This window comes from Scomber japonicus, chromosome 15, assembly GCF_027409825.1.
Source record: "Scomber japonicus isolate fScoJap1 chromosome 15, fScoJap1.pri, whole genome shotgun sequence".
Taxonomy (NCBI): domain Eukaryota; kingdom Metazoa; phylum Chordata; class Actinopteri; order Scombriformes; family Scombridae; genus Scomber; species Scomber japonicus.
The window spans coordinates 22,921,620-22,939,400 of NC_070592.1; the positions used below are offsets into that span (position 1 = coordinate 22,921,620).

General features: G+C 41.5%; 1 protein-coding gene across 4 annotated transcripts in view; it reads right to left on the minus strand.

Annotated features, from left to right (window-relative positions):
• LOC128373650 (triple functional domain protein) overlaps positions 1-17,781 on the minus strand; it is a 71,984-nt gene that overhangs the window by 51,203 nt on the left and 3,000 nt on the right. For all 4 annotated transcript variants that reach the window (XM_053333787.1, XM_053333788.1, XM_053333786.1 and 1 more), the window contains exon 2: positions 2,082-2,132. In XM_053333787.1, coding sequence (XP_053189762.1) covers positions 2,082-2,132 — 51 coding nt within the window. The remainder of the gene's footprint in view (positions 1-2,081; positions 2,133-17,781) is intronic.

Below are 17,781 nucleotides of genomic sequence, written 5' to 3' on the forward strand. Positions count from 1 at the left end.
ATTTCAACATCACAATGAACACATTTCCGATTTCTCTCCAAGAAATGTTCAAATACCATATATATAAAAACCTGTACTTCATTACAAAACTCTAACATTGTCTTCTAGCAGCTCTGTAAGGCAGGTTGCACTACATTTACAGTCTTACACCCCTAAAGTTGTTGTGTAAAAATCCTCCCCGATACCACTGGAATGATTTCCCATCTCGTCTGAGCGAGAGAGCATGAGCTAAAAAGATGCGATTTTTGAAAAGGAGATATTTGTGTAGCACTTATTTCACGCCGCATTGAAAATCAAGCCCCCGTCAATGAAAACGGGGTGTCATCATCTAGAAGTGCAGAGCTGACAGCCTAAGCGATTAAACAGCGCTGTCTGGGTGTTTATTTCCAATCCACTCAGTCTCTCCATGTCCTTCCCCATTTTTCCCTCTTTTTGTCCCCAAATCTGAGTTTTGGCCTGAGAGAGAGAGAGAGAGAAATAGAGAAAGAGAGATAGAGAGAGAGAGAGAGAGAGAGAGCACCGTCTCCCTTTCACCTCCGCCTCTTTCTGTTCTCTCCATTCGTCCAGACCTCTAATAGCAGGGTAGGCTAACCGAGCGAGAAACAGGCCAGGGTTACCCCAGCGACCCAAACGCAGCGGGGAGGAGGGGAGAGGGGAGGAGGAGGACGGACGGAGAAAAGAAAAGACAGAGGGAGAGAGGGAGAGAGAGAGAGAGAAAAGACGGCTTGTTATTGGTGCCAAGAGTTCATTCGTACGGGGTCTTTTATGCCACCTGATCTCATTTTGACAAACCGTGACGAGAAGGAGAAAACGTCTTTTAGTAACACTACATATATTAAAATCTTAACCGCTCTATTTTTTTCCTTCATCAGTCTTTCTCTCCTTTACTCAGTGCTGTAAATACGGTCACGCTTTCCTCTGGTCACCAACTGAGATTCAATGCAACGCACAGCTGCTGACTCCTGCTGCACTTCACCATCAACAGCCTGCTCCGACTATTCCGATCTCCACGAATACGCCATCTGGAGGTGACGCCGCCGCTGAATTGGAAACTTGCTGAATGCGATTGATTACTGAAGAATCACACACATTGATCAATCATTTAGGATCACTACTGAAGGTGTGGTGTGGTTCTACGTTTTGAACCAGAGAGACAGAAAGAGAAAAAAAGTAGAGACTCAGTAAAGCACTCTTCAGCACATCTGTCAAGGTCCAAAGGCATTAACATTATTACATAACACTACTGCCCCCCCCCCGCCCCCACCTCCTTTCCACACCACAATCCACTCGCCCAGTCAGACCAGTGGCTGAGGAGGCCAGGGCCAACACATCGAGAGATATAATCCCACAACCCCCACCCTCCACTTCTCTAAACCAGGAAGTGATAGCTGGCAAGCACCAGGAAGCTTAAGAAAAACACTAAGCAGACAGGCCAAACAGTAGCAGCGAAGCCAAGTATTGTCTACATTTAATTGCGTTCATGTTGGTTTCATTGCCTTTTCTTTCTGCGGGTGCTGGAGCTGTCTCCATCACGGCCCCTGGGCTCTGGAGCAACCTGCCAATTCACTGTCCTCCTTTATATCTCGAGGTTTAAGGGTTTTTGTTTTTGTTATTTTCGATACTGACAGTGATGGTTTTTGAGTAAAGCAGTTAACAGTCACTAGTTTGTGTTTCCTTCTTTTTCGGCCTCTGAATTAGTCCATTAAAGAGTAAAAATGATAGTGGAGAGCAGGCTGGAGGAAAACAGAGGAAAAATGAACGACAGAGGTAGACACTGTCCGTTTCAACTCATCGTGGAGAGCCTTGCTGTCGCTACGGAGACGGGCGCTAGACACCGGCAGCCAATCACGGCGTGGGGGAACATGGTGTGTGATGGCGGGAGTAGAAAAGGAGAGTCAAGGAGATGTGACGGGGAGAAATTACAGTGACAATAGCCTTTTTTTTGCCACCGGGGACACTGAAATATTAATCTTGTGTGTATCTCTCACCTTCACCTTACACACAAACACAAACACACATGAAGATGTGTGAACAAACAGCTGCAAATCTATGAAATGTTTGGCTTTGTGTGTGAGTTTTACCTGCTATCTGGCTCGAGACATCTCCTTTTGGCTCTTTAGGGAGGGAACCATCTGCATGCACACACAAAAAAAAGAGGAGAGAAGGAAAAAACAACATTACCAAAATAGAAAAAAACAACAGATTTCATTTGATGCTTCTGAGTCAAAATGTATCTAACAGCTAAAGGAATAATAGAGAGGGGGATGAATGGAGGAAACTTGAGAATAACGAGCCAATGAAGACACGTTGTTTCAACAATAGTTTTCTTGTTGTCGCTGAAGGTTTTGTTAAAATGCTGTCAGATTAAAGGATTATTGCGCCCCAAAAAAACCAAAACAATTTTATGTGTGAGTTAAAATGCCTCCATGGGAGAGTATTACAATATGCCCTACTTCTTTTTAGACGTGGTGGACCAGCTGTGTTCAGCAGCAAATGGTTTACATGATCAATGTGCCTGATAACAGCAAGCATGGAGAAAAAAAAAAAACCTAAATACAATGCTGTGTTTCCAAACGCTTCTTTCTTCTGAACTAGGACTTTCAGAAAATGTACTGTGGACAATTTGCTCTATAGTTGACAGGAGAAAATAGTAATCCAGATCCCTGGCAAAAGAGAAAGCGTGCATACTTAGAGGCAGCCTTATGGAACTTTAACAGTTGTATGACGTCTTAGATGTTTGAGCTCGTCTGAAACCAATTAGACATCAATTGGGTTAACACCCCTAGAACCAGACTGGAAATTGCTTGACAGCGAACATGCACCATTACTAAAAAATCCTGACATGCCGCCATGATGGATGCACAAATCCACTGCATTGTTTTACAAGGAAAAAAGGGAGGACATTCTTGTTCTTCCAGACTAAACAATGCTAAACTTTCACAATGTTTGTGCAGTAGTTAAAGGGGACATCTCATGCTTTTTCTGACTTTGTTATTTATATACCCCTGATGTGGACGTAGGTTAGAAATGTTCCCTGTAGGCTTCAGCCTGCTCTGAAGTAGAGGTAATATTGCTTCATTAGCAATGTTACCTCTACTTTCTCCTTGTGATGATTACGTCAGATTGTTCGTGTATGCCCACTCTGTAATTTCCAGAGTGGGCATACACCTTCCATGGGTTATTCTCTTTGTCCACTCACATATTTTGGATCAGATTTAGCCTCAAAAGTGTACATATATATTTGAAAGGTTTCCATTTTCAGTCTTGAACAGCCTGTTTCAGACAGAGGCTGAACTGAAGGACTGCATAACAAGCAAGTATAAGAGTTTTTTCTGAACCGTAAATCACAAAAACATATACTAATAGAGCCCCAGAATATAAATATAACCCTGGAAATGTGCATGTCCCTTTTACAGGCTGATGAAAAACTCTCTGACATCATCTTGTTCAGTTAAGTGAAAAACAAAAATAGCAACGTCGTCTTAGTCACAAGAAACAGTTTGCTTTATGCAAAACAAAGTCTTCGTTTTCAGAAATATGAACACACACACCAGTGTGAGAAAAAAAATCTACCTCGTCTCAAACTTGTTCTACTTCCATTATAATTATAATACCAAGGTACCACCGACTTGACAATCTTCCATGTTCTGAAACAGTATGTTCAGCTTACACTGGACCAGTGCACGCAGGAGTCATCTACTTATCACCCTATAACTCATGACCGAGGCCCACTGGTTTCTCCTCCGATACAACAATCGGCCCATTGATCCAGCCTATAGCCTGTGTGAGAGAGAGACAGAGTGAGAGGCTGCTGCTGTAACTGAGGGGAAGATACGCTCAGTGTCATGTGCTGTCGACATGTAAACAGGCCGGGCTGTTGAATGGCTGACTCAGTGACACATGCTCCCACTGTTCTGACTCAGGCTTACTGCTTCCTGTTTGAGAAGGCCGCCGGTTGTATAGAGCCACCCGTGTGCTGTCGAGTATCTAAAAATACGATCCGGATCGATTTTTCGGTTTCAGGCGGGTCCTGTGCTACAAGCAGTGTACAAAACACGCACTGTATGCGTGACACATGACCTGTACGGTGGCTCTTCTTAAGTTTGTGGTTTTGATTTATGTGTTTGTTTCAGATTCTCACACTTTTCTTCCCTTCTACTTCTAAGTGCACTGCAGAAAGAGGAACATGTAAACACACTACAGTTCACACTAAGTTCTGGTAAAATGTGAAACTTGACACACTAATACAGATACAGAAGCTCAGTCGTGACACATTTAGCAGCTAACTGGCCTTCTCTCAGATATATAAAACAATGAAGTCACCACACTATTTTCTTTAGTAAGAAATCCTTCGTTTGGATGGTACTCAAACATCTGAGTAGCCATTTTCTGGACTGGTATTATTATTGCAGTCCCAACATAACTACTGAACAACCGTATTTTGGCAGCAACAGTTGGGAGTTGCAATAAAGTGATTGCATGAGTCTAATCTACAAGAGCAGAGCTTTTTTATTCAGGCAACAGTAAAACCTGCTCTTTAGTTTTCAGCTGACTTTAAATCAGAAAACAATAAAAACCTTAGTGATGCTTTATTTCTCCACCTCTCTCACTCACATGCTTACACAGTGTTCAAACTGATGTCTTGTTCATGGTTAGGCAGACGCCACTATGCAGTTTCTTTTTACTTACTATACATTGTGAGTAACCTTAGTCCTTAGGCTGTGATGTTGAGATCAACAAGCTAGCAAAGCTCTGTAAACTTTATCGCTGTTATTAGTCTTTGGAAACATTTGTGACCCAAATCTTGACCAGAAATGTCACGCAGTGCAACAGTGCGGTTCATAGATATGAGGCGAAATATAGATGTTTATAGGTGTTTATAGAATATAAAGAAAATTGTACTAGAAGTGGGAGGACTCTCCTTTAACTATAAAGTCCAGAAGTATTTGCCTTTCTGAAGTAACCTTAAAGGACCAGTGTGTAAGATTTAGTCTTATCTAAGTATAAGGTTGCAGATACACTGCCCCTCCCCCTTCCAAGCGAGTAGATGAACCTACAGTGACAAAAAGAATTCAGAAAAACAGCCTTCTCTACAGCCAGTGTTTGGTTTGTAGAAACATGACAGGCTCCCTATGTAGACATAAAAGGCTCATTCTAAAGGTAATGAAACAACTCTTATTTTCAGGTGATTATACACTAATTAAAACATACTTCTGAATATTATATCCCATTTCTGCTGAGTGTATTCTGCTAGATGTTTTTTACATTCTACACACTGCACCTTTAAGCTAAAAACTACACTCCCTCTAACTGCTTATGTAACAAACCATGACCTATGACCTCTCTTTCCCTACAAGGACCAATATCCCTGCAGCACATTAAATTACCCTTATTGTTTTCAACATTAACCAGCAATGTCAGCTTTTACAATACAATAGCGCTCTGCATGTTTTCCTTCGGTAGTGACTACTACCAGACAGCTATGATTTAGCAGTATTTTGCTTGTGGCAGTTCCCATATAGCAGCACGGTACATATAAAACTACACATGAGCAAACTTGCTGGCAACAACAGCCACTGCCACAGGCCTCACACACATATATACATACACACACACACACACACACACACACACACACACACACACAGCATGGGAAAGCAGAGCTGTAGCAGTCCAGACAAGCACAAAAAGATCTCAAGGGAATGTTCACTAAAGCTGTGTACCTGGGAGAACTTAAAGGGAATGAATGGGACGAAGGAGAGAGAAAGGAAAAAGAAAGAAAAAAAAAAAAGAAAGAAAGAAGGCGAGAGAAAGACCAAACACTCGCATACTTCACATATTTGCAATGCCAAAGATGTCCACTTAAGCCACAGTGTGCAACAATGTAATACCAGACTACAGTAGTGGTTGCCCACATCTTATCACTATCTAAACAATGAGACTTGTAGCCGAGCCAGGAGTCAAATATGCGTGGACAAAAAGGGGATGAAACAAAGTGTATATGTGCATAAAGAGACACAGATATATATACACACACACATATGCAGTTAAAGAGAAGGAGCTTTTTCCTCAGAGATATAGCCGTTAAGGTAGTCCAATCCAACGAAAAACACACACACACACAGACTTGCATTAACTCCGAGCCAACTTCGTTACAGACCATAGTAGGATAAGCCAACTGCTAGTACGTCAGCTCAACTGTTTGGATACATTTAAACAGATCACACACACACACTCACCTAACGGCCGCTGAGGAAATGACAAAGCAAAAAATTCAACCGACTCGATCCCATAAAACACCCAAAGTCTCCCCTCTCCCCAAAACATGCGCACACACTTCCATACAGTGAACTCACCTAGACCTCAGCTGTGTCGAACACTGGCTATACTGTATCCCAAAACTACCAGAGCTACCCTTCCACAGACAGCTCACTCTTGTCCCAACACACACACACACACACACATACACACATACACTGTTACTGTTTCTGTCTCCGAGTCCACATTAACACAAGACCACCCTTTCTATGGGCCCCTGCCTTCCCCTTCTCGGCAGGCACACTCATCGTTTGACTCATACAGAAAAAGGAAAGACCCCCTTTCATTTAAAAATACCTATTGTCTGGCTCACACTGACTGAAACGAGAGGTGAGGGACCCAAAAACAATGAGCAATCGCCCTGCTGTCATAGCTGTCTTGCGGAATGGAGGTGCAGACGTTATTGTAGGTGTTAAGCATACATTTAAAAAGGTCAAGGGTCATGGGCACCACATTGAATAGTACCTAAGGGATCTGAGAGGATTTTTTGTTGCTTGGTGGTGAGATACCAATAGTGAGAGTGAAACTTGGGACACACGACGTCACCTTGTTAAACTCATGATCTAAATAGTCGCGTGGTGGGTAATACTGACCTTAAAGTGATAATGAAAGAGTTTCATGTTTTTATCTTGGTCTCTGTCTAATGCTCACTGCTGTGGTATTCATGCACTGACCTAAGATAACCTCTTAGTCAAACAATGAGGTTGGTAGTGTGACGTTGTTTTCTAAGGATTTCTACAGAAGTCCCAGTTTCTGTGGTTACTGCTCTTTTCTTTGTGAGTTCAGCCATGATTGCCATCACTGCTCAGGCCAAATACATGGTCTTATTAATCCCCCTGAACTTCCCCTGGTTTTTTCTTGACTAAGTAGGCAACAGTCAAACTTCAAGTTAGAGTTTAACATTCAGCTCAGCTTGTCTGTGTCATCAGGAATGTGTCGGTGTGGTTTAAATCAGATTTGACAACTGTGTGGCCGATTTATACTTCATCATTTGAATTTGATTCAAATATTGCTACGTTCTGGTTGGTCCGCTTAAGTATGTGACATCACCTTTTATCCACCGAAGCCCCGCCCATAACAAGTGAGTCAAATCAGTGAGGAGATAAAACTGACTGTTGAAACGTTGTGTTCATGTAGTACTGCGTTACTCATAGCAAGAAGCTCATTGACAAAAATATTTTCCATGCCTTTAACACCACCTCAGGCTGTAGATACTTCTACTTTTACCAACACACACACACAACTTAAATTGAACATGGCAACACTCTGGGAAGTTAGTGTATTGGTAATGTTGAGGTCACATCTGGAGAGCAGTGCCGGAAATCTCTTTTCTCCAAAAACGTTCTATTGTTGTTGTTTGTCCCGAGTCTGCTGTTGACCTCTCTTAACATCCTGACATACTGCCCCCAATTCATGTAAAAATTCACCGCTGTGAATATGACTTCTTAAAACTAGGTCATTTATGTGGTAGAAATGTGCTGGTATATTTAAATCGGTGCCCTGTGACCAAAGGAAACTGAGAAGAAGGCTGTAGTTCGCCCATATGGCTCCAAAAGAGACATCCAAGAACAACAACCAAAATGTATAGCAGAGAAAGCATGAAATCTCTTTACTGAGGCCGATTTTCATTTGAAACATTTTTTATCTCATCAAGTCTGGATATATAATACTGGTGTGCAAGGATCATAAAACAAACGCCACGCTGGGGTCAGTTATGTGGATCAATGCAAGAATACCAAGAGTACTGTAGCACACAAGCCAGAACAGTCAGTCAGACTGTCAGTGGGCAGTCAAAAAACCTCAGTCTGCTGTCTACTGTACACTTCAACTTGGTTTGGGAAACAATCATGGACGAAGGGTTGAAAACTGCAGGCAAATATTCCTTCTTTAACCTTTTTTGGACAATGAGGGACTGGGATGAGACTGTCGACTAACTGAATGCAGCTGCATACGTTACTGTAACTTTACAAGTAACACCATCTGATGTGTCTACAGCATGATATTGGACCTCATAAGGTAGGTAGTAGTAGTAATAGTATTGCCACATCTCTTACCTTACAAGGCAGTGGTTCAATAAGTGTCCTGTGAGGATTTTTGTTCGAGATCCCAAACGGTGATAGACAGTTTCATACAATCACCTGTCAAGTATTTTTTGAAAGTGCCTGCCCTATTCAGTTTCCAAGGATGTCTTCTCAGATGGTTCTCTGTAACAAAGCGGTTATCTCTGCTCTGACATTATTTTGTAGCTAGTTGTTTGTGTTACATTCAGCTTTTCTGTCCACCTGTGGCTCAAAACTCTCAAAGAAATTCAGCAGCTGAAGTTTGTACATCAGACTACAACTGTAACCTTGAACCGGTGGTCGCTTCCTCCTCCACACTCTCTAATTCCACAACTTCATATACAACCTCAACTTATTTCTGTTACGTGTGATATTTTACAGTATATAGTATTGTGATTTTTTAGTTTCTGTTTTCTCCTATCACTAGCCTAACACAGAGAGTTTCGGTAAAGCCACCTTTGTTTTTCTGTCGTGGTGCCTTCAAGGACAGTCAGAGAATAATGCTGCTAGTGCCAAACAAAGGAACAACAGATTTTGCAGATGCATTCCAGAGACACACTACATCTCAAAGTTGAAAGTCAGGGAAATGGTCCTTTAAATGCATCTTGTGGACAGGTAGTGTTCATTTCTCAAGATGCACGACGCCACCAACAGTCAGGCTGGTCATCACACGCAGACTAACGCTTGGTTACAACATGCTTATCCCTGACCTACACCCCAACCATCATTCACCTTTACCCACTGCTTTAACATAATCCACTTGAGACTTACACCTAACAATCTTTAAAGCCAGCTTCTGATTAGTGGTGACAGTCACAGTGCTTGTGTCAACAACATATAATAATGAATGAATCATTGTGAACTAGCTAGCCAGTTCTTCTTCATTCCAAAGAAGAAACATTTAATCCATCATTACCTGTGCACTAAAGTATCATTAACAGAACATATGCCAGACAGGCTTAATTTTAACTGCATATTAGCAATCTATGATAGATGGGTGCAGATTCAATCTAAAAAGTATGAAATAAACCAGTGCACCCCAGCCCTGATGCTCAGGATTATGATTTGTTTCATCCAACCAGGTTATTATCTGCCCTCACCTGACCTCCCAGGTGTAAAATAGTTCATATTAGAAAGCAAAGATGAAAAAGTCAGGCTCTCCCCTGAAGATCAGGACTATAGGCCATTGTTTTAAACTGTTCCTCCTTTTGCTTTAGGACCTCTGGGACCCTCAAGGAACTCAGCAGTCCGTATAGCCTTTGCTTTAATACACAAAAGGCCACTGACTGCGATGTTCAAAGTGGATCAATTTCTCTGGAGAAGAGGAAGGGGGTTGAAGAGTAGTCAGAGGTAGAGACAGAGACAGAATGAGAAAGTGAAAGAGATGGGGAGGGCAAGAGTGAGATAGCAGTTTTGAATGCACTGGAGACCCAAAGAAAAAAAAAAGGAGTACAATGGTCTTTCAGGACTTGTCCTAGTTTGGTTCACTCTCTCGTTGTCTCTTTCTACTCTCAAAATAGGAGCAGGGACCATTCTGGCAAATCTTTCATACTGATCCTAATCAATTGCAAGCAAATTCAATTCCTTAACTGACCTCTTTCATTAACACAGGTTGGCTCTCACATCTACTCTTCATTATCTTTCTAAGGTCTCACTCTCCCTCTTTAAATTTCACAGCTCCTTTCTTTTCCACCTGTGCTGAATAGACTTCCTTATTTCCCTCAAACAGGACAATAAAATCATTCAGTCACTCCGAGGCTTATTGTTTATGCTCCTCTTACAAGAATGCGTAAAGAAAATGGTTATCTCCACACGTGATTTCACGGCCACTTGCAACCTGCGCCTGCCCCGCCCCCCGTCTCTCTCGCTCTCCCCCACCTCTAACCTACCTCCTGTCTTCTCCATCGTCTCTCCATTTTTCTCTTTGCCCCCTCGACTCTTTTCCTTTACTCGTTCCAGCTTGTTTTAAGAAGGCAGCGACGGGGAGGCAAATTTTCCCCGAGCTCACACCAATTAGCTATCACGCCGGAGAAATTACTGAACGAGAGCGCGGCAGATGAGAGGAAAAAGTGGGACAAGCTCCTTTTTATAAACACACAGAGAGGCGAGGGGTTTGCATATGTACGTGTGTGTGTGTGTGTGTGTGTGTGTGTTTGTGTGTGTGTGTTTCAGTTGTTCCTAAGAGGAGAATTAAACAAGCCAAAAACTCTTGAAATTACACATCTGACAAACATCTTAATACTTCAAGTCCCTGGCTAATGGTGTAATAGAATAGATTTGAAATTATTATTATACTTTATAATAACTTTTATCCAACAGGATGAAACAGCACTAGCCGAAGCCAACTGTCACTCAATAGCTTTCTTCTCACTTCTCATTTGAACCTGACCATAAATACATTGTTCTGCTGGCCCCGATTCATAAGCTATATCACATTACATATACAGAACTTCTGCTTTTTTTTCTTTAGGGGGTTTGGAGTTGTTATGTTGTGACTCCTTTCGGATCCATGCCTGAAGTCAGAGGCAAATATCATAGAAACCGACAGAGACCATTAACTCTTATCAGCTGGCCTTTGGTCTTATCTGGTCTGTATCTAGGCGGCAACCTGTGTGTCTGTTTGTGTGAGTGGTAAAGGCTCGCTGATAGCACAGGCCTTTACCGAGCTGGTTTACATAGACTTAGTAAAAGACGTTACACGGGTCAGACGGAGGCATTGTTGTTGCCATGGCGACAGACAGCTAACTCAGCCTTGTTTGGTGGTAGACATAAAAATGTAGGGTGAAGCATGCACCTCGAATACAGAAAGCTGTCACAACTGAAAATATTACTGGTGCAAGTTTAAAATATCCACCGTCTCTGAATTATTACACCACTGCTTTAGCCTAAAAATTACCTAGCTTGGTTCCCAGTTTGGTTTGAGACTCTGTACTGTGTCCAAAATTCGGTATAAAATGCCTGGAAAGGTATGCAAGCTTGAATACTAATTTCTTCAGCAGTTTCTGCATCAAATTAAAAAAGACTTGCTAATTTCAACCTGTATTTTATTTATCTTTATTTAGCTTAGTTTGTTTTTTAGCTGGCCGATGTGACTTCCCATAGTATCGTTGTTACTGTGAGGTCACTGAGTAACTAGCAAAGACTTAAGGAATTCACTGCAACTGGCCAAGAAGTGGTCAAAAATTGTGCCCCATTAAAACATAATGTGTAATTTTTACGCTTTGGCCCTTGTATTGTGTTTGTATTATTGTATTATGTATTTCTTACTTCCAGACAGAGCCAGGCTAATTGTTTGCTAGCTGCATTCAGTCACTATGCTAAGCTAAGCTAAGCAGCTACTGGCTCAAGCTTCATATAGCTAACATATTTAACATGAATTGCTTATCTTTCTGCAAAAAAATAAGTAAGAATATTCTCCCAAATAGCGAACAATTCCTTTAACATTTGAGAAGTGTTTTGTAGAAAAACATTTATATTCTTCAGCCAGGTATCAAAAAAGTATTGTTTTGCTATTGGTAAAGAACATTAGCTATGTGTTGGCACGCTATTGATAAAATCTACACGATACTGTGTGTGTGTGTATGTTTCAAATCCATCCATCCGTCCCTTACCACCTTCTCTCCACCTCTGTGCCTATGTACATAAACACACACACACACACACACACACACTCAGAGTAATCCCTGAGAATAAACACCAGATTAGAGTAGGTCAGTCTGTGTAATCCAATGAACTCTCACCTCTAACATGCCTAATGATGTTAGAGCTGACAACATCGCACCATCACACACAGGATCTTGTACTGCTGCCACATTGCTCTGCTCTCACACAAATCATGTACACTGTATATTCCTGTTTAAGTAAGCCAATTTGTTGTTAAAACAGTTCTCAGCCGGTCTGCTTTCCCACACCCTCCATACTCTCATAAACTCCTCAGTTGATCACTTATGACATACTGACATGGTCTCAAAACATTGTACAACCAGTTATACATTTTTGCCGCATTTTTACTGTAAACATACATCTTTAGACATCTTATTAATGACCTCACTGCTGCATAACTGGGCACGGACCCCTCAATTTTATTCATCACCCTTTTTAAAATGCCCTTCAAGCTTGCACTACCTCATTGGTAAGCTGCCGGAGGCCGGCCTTCACATTGCCATGTACGGCACATCCAGAGAAAGACTAAACTTGTTAAGAAGCATCTGACTATTGGGGGAAGTGAGCGTTGTTCCCTCTGAAACGCAATCTGCTGGTTTTTGTTCTGGTTTAGGGTTGTATTACCGAGGTCCACCTAAAAGCTCACGCTGACATCATTACGTGCTTTGGGCTACAAACAACTCCAGTGCTGCTGCTCATTCTTAGTTCATGGCTTTTGATTGCTTCGCTCGCCGTGTTCTGATTGAAAAATTACAGTGTTTAGTCTAACCAGACGTGTGTGGGCCAGGTTTTCCGACCGTTTTCACTGTGGACCCCTATCAACAGGCTCAAAACATTGGTCCCTTTTACCTGTTACCATGGTAGTCCCCCGAATGTTACATTTGTTTCTGTAATTTCTCCATTTGCATCAATATCACTGCATGTTGCTGGTTGCCCTTCATTTACATGGTGAAAGATTATTTCAACATCCACAGATTTGCTTCCTGGTCCTATGATTGTTAGGTGTCCTTATCAGTTTTTAAGATGTCATATAAATTCCTCATTTAACATGTCCCGACCAATAAATCTGGTGTTTAAGGAGTAAGGTGTTACTACTCTGCTGCCATCAGGAGAAATTGGCTCACCTCACAACATTAGTTGGACGGCACACTCTCACTAAGCAGGCAAATCCAGACTTTGTACATTGGAATATGTCATTGCAATGCCAAAGTAAACTTGTCCCACATGACCGGTCCTTACAAGCCTGTGATGTGATACACAGATTAGCAGCAAAGGCCTTGTGCCAGCCTAGCATTAGTTTTACCACACAGTTGTTTGACCTGGATGAGTCATTTTCATGTCTTAACATTTAAAGCTGCTAGGATCAATATATTTATATCCATGAATCGCGTGGATACTTAATATGTGAACGGGGTCGCACAGAATTATCATCCAATTCTGCCGTTCCCAGCAGCTCCACAGGCTTTTAGAGTGTCTTCCAGTTCACTGTTTTGGTTGTGTGACCCACAAATTTACTAAAACTAATCTGGTTCACTCTCACGGCTCTCATAAGCAAGGATGACGCACTGTGCCAGCCTGGCATCAGGTTTACCACCGTCGTTCAACTAGAATGAGTTGTTTCATGGCTTAACATTCAAAACTGCTATCAATATATTTTATTAACAATGAATCCCGTAGATATTTATATGTGAACAGGCTTGCTTGTAGTAACGAATTCACAAAAAATGATGATAAAACTCTGCAGTTTCCAGCAGCTTCACAGAGATTTTAAGCATCTTGCAATTCATTATTTTGGTCATCTGACTCTTACAACTTTACAACACCTAATCTGACTCGCTCCCACAGCTCTCATGAGTGAAAAAACCTCTAAAAACTACATCCGCTAACTTTGTCTATTGAATGTTAACATGTCATTTTGGGGGCGTTAGCTGAAATATCTGATGCTATTGTTTTTCTTGGGAGGACCATCTTAATGTTTTCCTCATATTCTGGCAAAAACAAAAGATTATTTAATCAGAGCTACGTGTGCTAATCCTGATCTGCTGTGTCAGCTTTGAGTTTAAACGCTAAAACTGACCAAAACTTTGATCATACTGACCCAGTTTCCCAAAGATCCTTTTTCTTTTTTTTTCAAAGAATTAAAATATAAATCCTCCCAGTAAAACTGATCTGACGGCAGACTGAGGGGAGGGGAGGGGAGGGGGTTTGGCTTTGCTCAGCTAGTTGTAATCCACCTTTAAATTTTAATGTACTTGCAGCTGTTATTAGGGATGAGAACGATTAGGTGTTTAGACAAGTACTCCTGGGAAAATTAGAGCAATTTAAATTATTTACACTCTGAACACTATACTGACAAACGGACTGATTTTTCAGCACTTTTTTTGAGTCCATGACAAAAAGATTGATTCACAACGCGGGTCAGCAGAAGACTATCAGCTCATAACATTTGCAATCCTTCTATCCTTCAAACAAACCATTTTATAAACTGATTAAATCCCCCTTAATATTCATGCTCACTCATTACTGTTATCCACATGTGCTGATGTGATGCTTTTAGTCTGCGCCAAGAATGGTTTCCAAGTGCCTGCGCCGCTGCTCTTGTTGCCATGTGTTCTCTGCTGTATTTGTGTTTCATTTTAAAGGGATGAATGCCTTTTCTAACTGAAACATCACATTTTTAAAGCCACAATAAAAGGGAACAGTTTGAGTGGAAGGAGTGATTTTTATTTTTTTATTTCTTTTTTTTTTTTTATCCCCCATGTTTTAGCTTAATCTCCAGCCGGCTCTAAAAAGCCTTTTACCAGAGCGTCCATTTGCTCATGATTGAAGCTGCCTGCCTAAAAAAAAAAAGAAAAACATCTCATAACCATCACTTTTCCTTCCAGCTGGCTTCCATTTACTATCTTTTGTACAACAGTAGAGTTACTTGCAGTTGTGTGTAGTAGCCGTTTTTTGTTATTTTTTACAGCTGAAAGCATGTGTGTATGAGTAAAAATGGACGTTCTCTGGTGTAGATTCCAGACTGAATGTGGTACACTGTGACCTTAACGGAACAAAGTCAGGGGGACAAGACGAGATAGAGGGCGCTGAGATCGGGTCAGCGCCAAATTGGAGAAAGTCAGTCTGAGTCTGAGTTTCTTAAAATTTGCCTTTCCAGCTCACTCGTTTCTGTGCTCTGAAACCTTTTTGTAGGTAAATTCTGTCTATTTTTGCTTCTTGGGGTTAATATTAAGACATTTGGGTTTAATATGATAATATATCTGTGTGTCAGAGATTATGTAGTGGTTTCTATCCCTTTAATAACTCTGCTTGTATTAGACCATTGTGGGCAACTCTGAAAACCTTGTATCTACTCCTTACATCCTGTTTACAGCTAACATAAACAGTTTTACCTGTATACGGACATTGTATGGTCTATTTATTATTTCTGTATGTATCTAAACCTCGCCTACTTCTACATAATACTAATATGTTTATGTTTGGCCTTGTTTTGGCTTGAGTCAAATTCCTTGTATGCGTAAACGTATATGGCAGATAAAGCTGATTCTAAAAATCTAAATGCAGGACAGTGATTTGAAAATATGGGACTGTCATTGATTTATACTGATTTTTTTTATTACTGATGTGACAAAGTTTTAAAAGGAGAGAAAACCAAGTTACCAGTCATTGTAATTGTTCCTCCTGTTCATACCTGCTGTGACGAGCTCCCTTTCTAAAGTGGTTTTGACATCTTTTTTAGCATAAACTCCCTCTCTTCCCTCTCTTCCATCTGAAGCTCTATGAAGAAGAATGATTTGATGCACAGAACGAGGTTTGCATCTCATATATAGGATTTGATTGAGGAGCAGACCTCCCCATAGCCAGCATGGAGATGAGGAACAACAACAGTGTAGATACAGGCATGTCACTATTGTCTTTAACACAGACTTTAACAAGAAAGGTGAGCCATTTACTTGATTTGCCAAATGTAAATATTTCAGTTTTTTCCTATTTCAATTGATTTTCCTTAATTTTAGCATATTACAAAATGTACATGTGCATATTTTTGATGTCAGATTACACGTACAGTGATAGATATCCATATTACCAACACATATTTGGATTTAAGGCTTACAGGTCATAATCTACCACATATTAACAGTGCAGCAGTTCTTTGGCCGGCTGTATCTCTATGATCTGTTTACCTCCATCCCATGAACACGGATGATAGAAGAAATCTGCTTTGTAGGGCATTAGGTTTTAGCCTCTGCTCTGCGTCTGACATGGCAGCTTTAAGCCTGGAGGAAACCTTTACTGAGAGACCTCAATCAGTCTCCATCTTCTGGATCAATATCCATTAGTCTCAAAGTGTGTGCATGTGTGTGTGGTTCTGTGCAGACCTCATCCTGGGTGAATGGGCCTGAGTCATAAATGCAAGCTCTGTCTGGATCGGATTTCTCTCTCTCTCTCTCTCTCTCTCTCTCCTGCTTGCTTTCTCGCACAAACACACACACACACACACAAACACACACGATGCTCATTCAAAACATACAGACCAACCTTGTGAACGGCCTGTTGCGGCCTCTAAACATTCATTCATGAAGTCCTGGCAGTGCTGACCGCAGCCTTTTTTTTTTTTTGCCCCCCACTGTGTAGCTATAATATCCTATACTAATAACTGTATGAAATCTACACTAAATCAGCCTCTTAGTCATCAGTGTAGTCAAAGATGTGTTTGGAGTGGAAGAACTTGATGATTGACAACATGCCACAACAAAACTCCCCCCGTTTTGGAGCTGTGAGGCCTCTGTATTAATTCCAGTCTGGGAGACAGGGGAGAGAGACGGGGGTAAGCTATTTTCTTTTTTTTTTTTTTCCTTCTTCTTCTTTTTATACGTTGTCATTTTGCATCAGGACGGAATGGCCCGACAGGACGCAACAAGAATGACAGAGGGAGGAAAACACGGAAACAGACAGCGGCGAATGAGAGCTCAGACGGCAGGCAGGCAGGCAGTAAGTAGGGAAAGAAAGCAAAAAGAGGGAAGGACATGGGGGAAAAAAAAAAAGACAAAGAGACCAACGCCGAAGGATGGAAAAAGAGATGAGGATGGAGTTGGGGATGAAGAGAGGAGGAGGAAGGGGGGGGGGGGGAGAAGAAGAAAAAAAGCGTAGCCTGTGGCAAGACACTCAAACCTGTGCATGTCAGAACAAGATTCTCCAGATCTGTAAGGAGGAAGTTGGAGTGCAAAAACAAAGAGGAGGGGAGCCTGAACGTGACACTCAAGCCTTCCAAACCAGCTTATTATACAAATCTAATGGTCGCCTATCAATATTCAGGCCTGTAGTGGTTTTGATAATGGTTTCACTAGTTTCAGAACCGACCCCTCAAACATTAAGATGATGTTTTTTTGGAGCCGGCAACCATACAAATTCAATCAGTGCCCAACCAGCTCTCTCCTAGCTCGTGTTTACAGTAAATACTTCTACACAGTTATCATTAACTCGTACGATAGGTGGTCTTGTCAATCACTGTCCCGTTGTGCTCGGTGACATCAGGGTACCGCAGATGGTACCAGGCTCTCTCAAGGAGGGGGGCGAAGGAGGGTAAAACAAGACAGAGGCAGCCAGCTTCTAACAATAAAAGAACAGTTCAACAGTAAATTTGGGTTACATGTTAAACGTGAAGATGGGCTGCTTGTGACTATGGTGCGATTAGCAACACATAACTCGTCGTCAGCGCGTGTTGTCAAGACTATAAAGA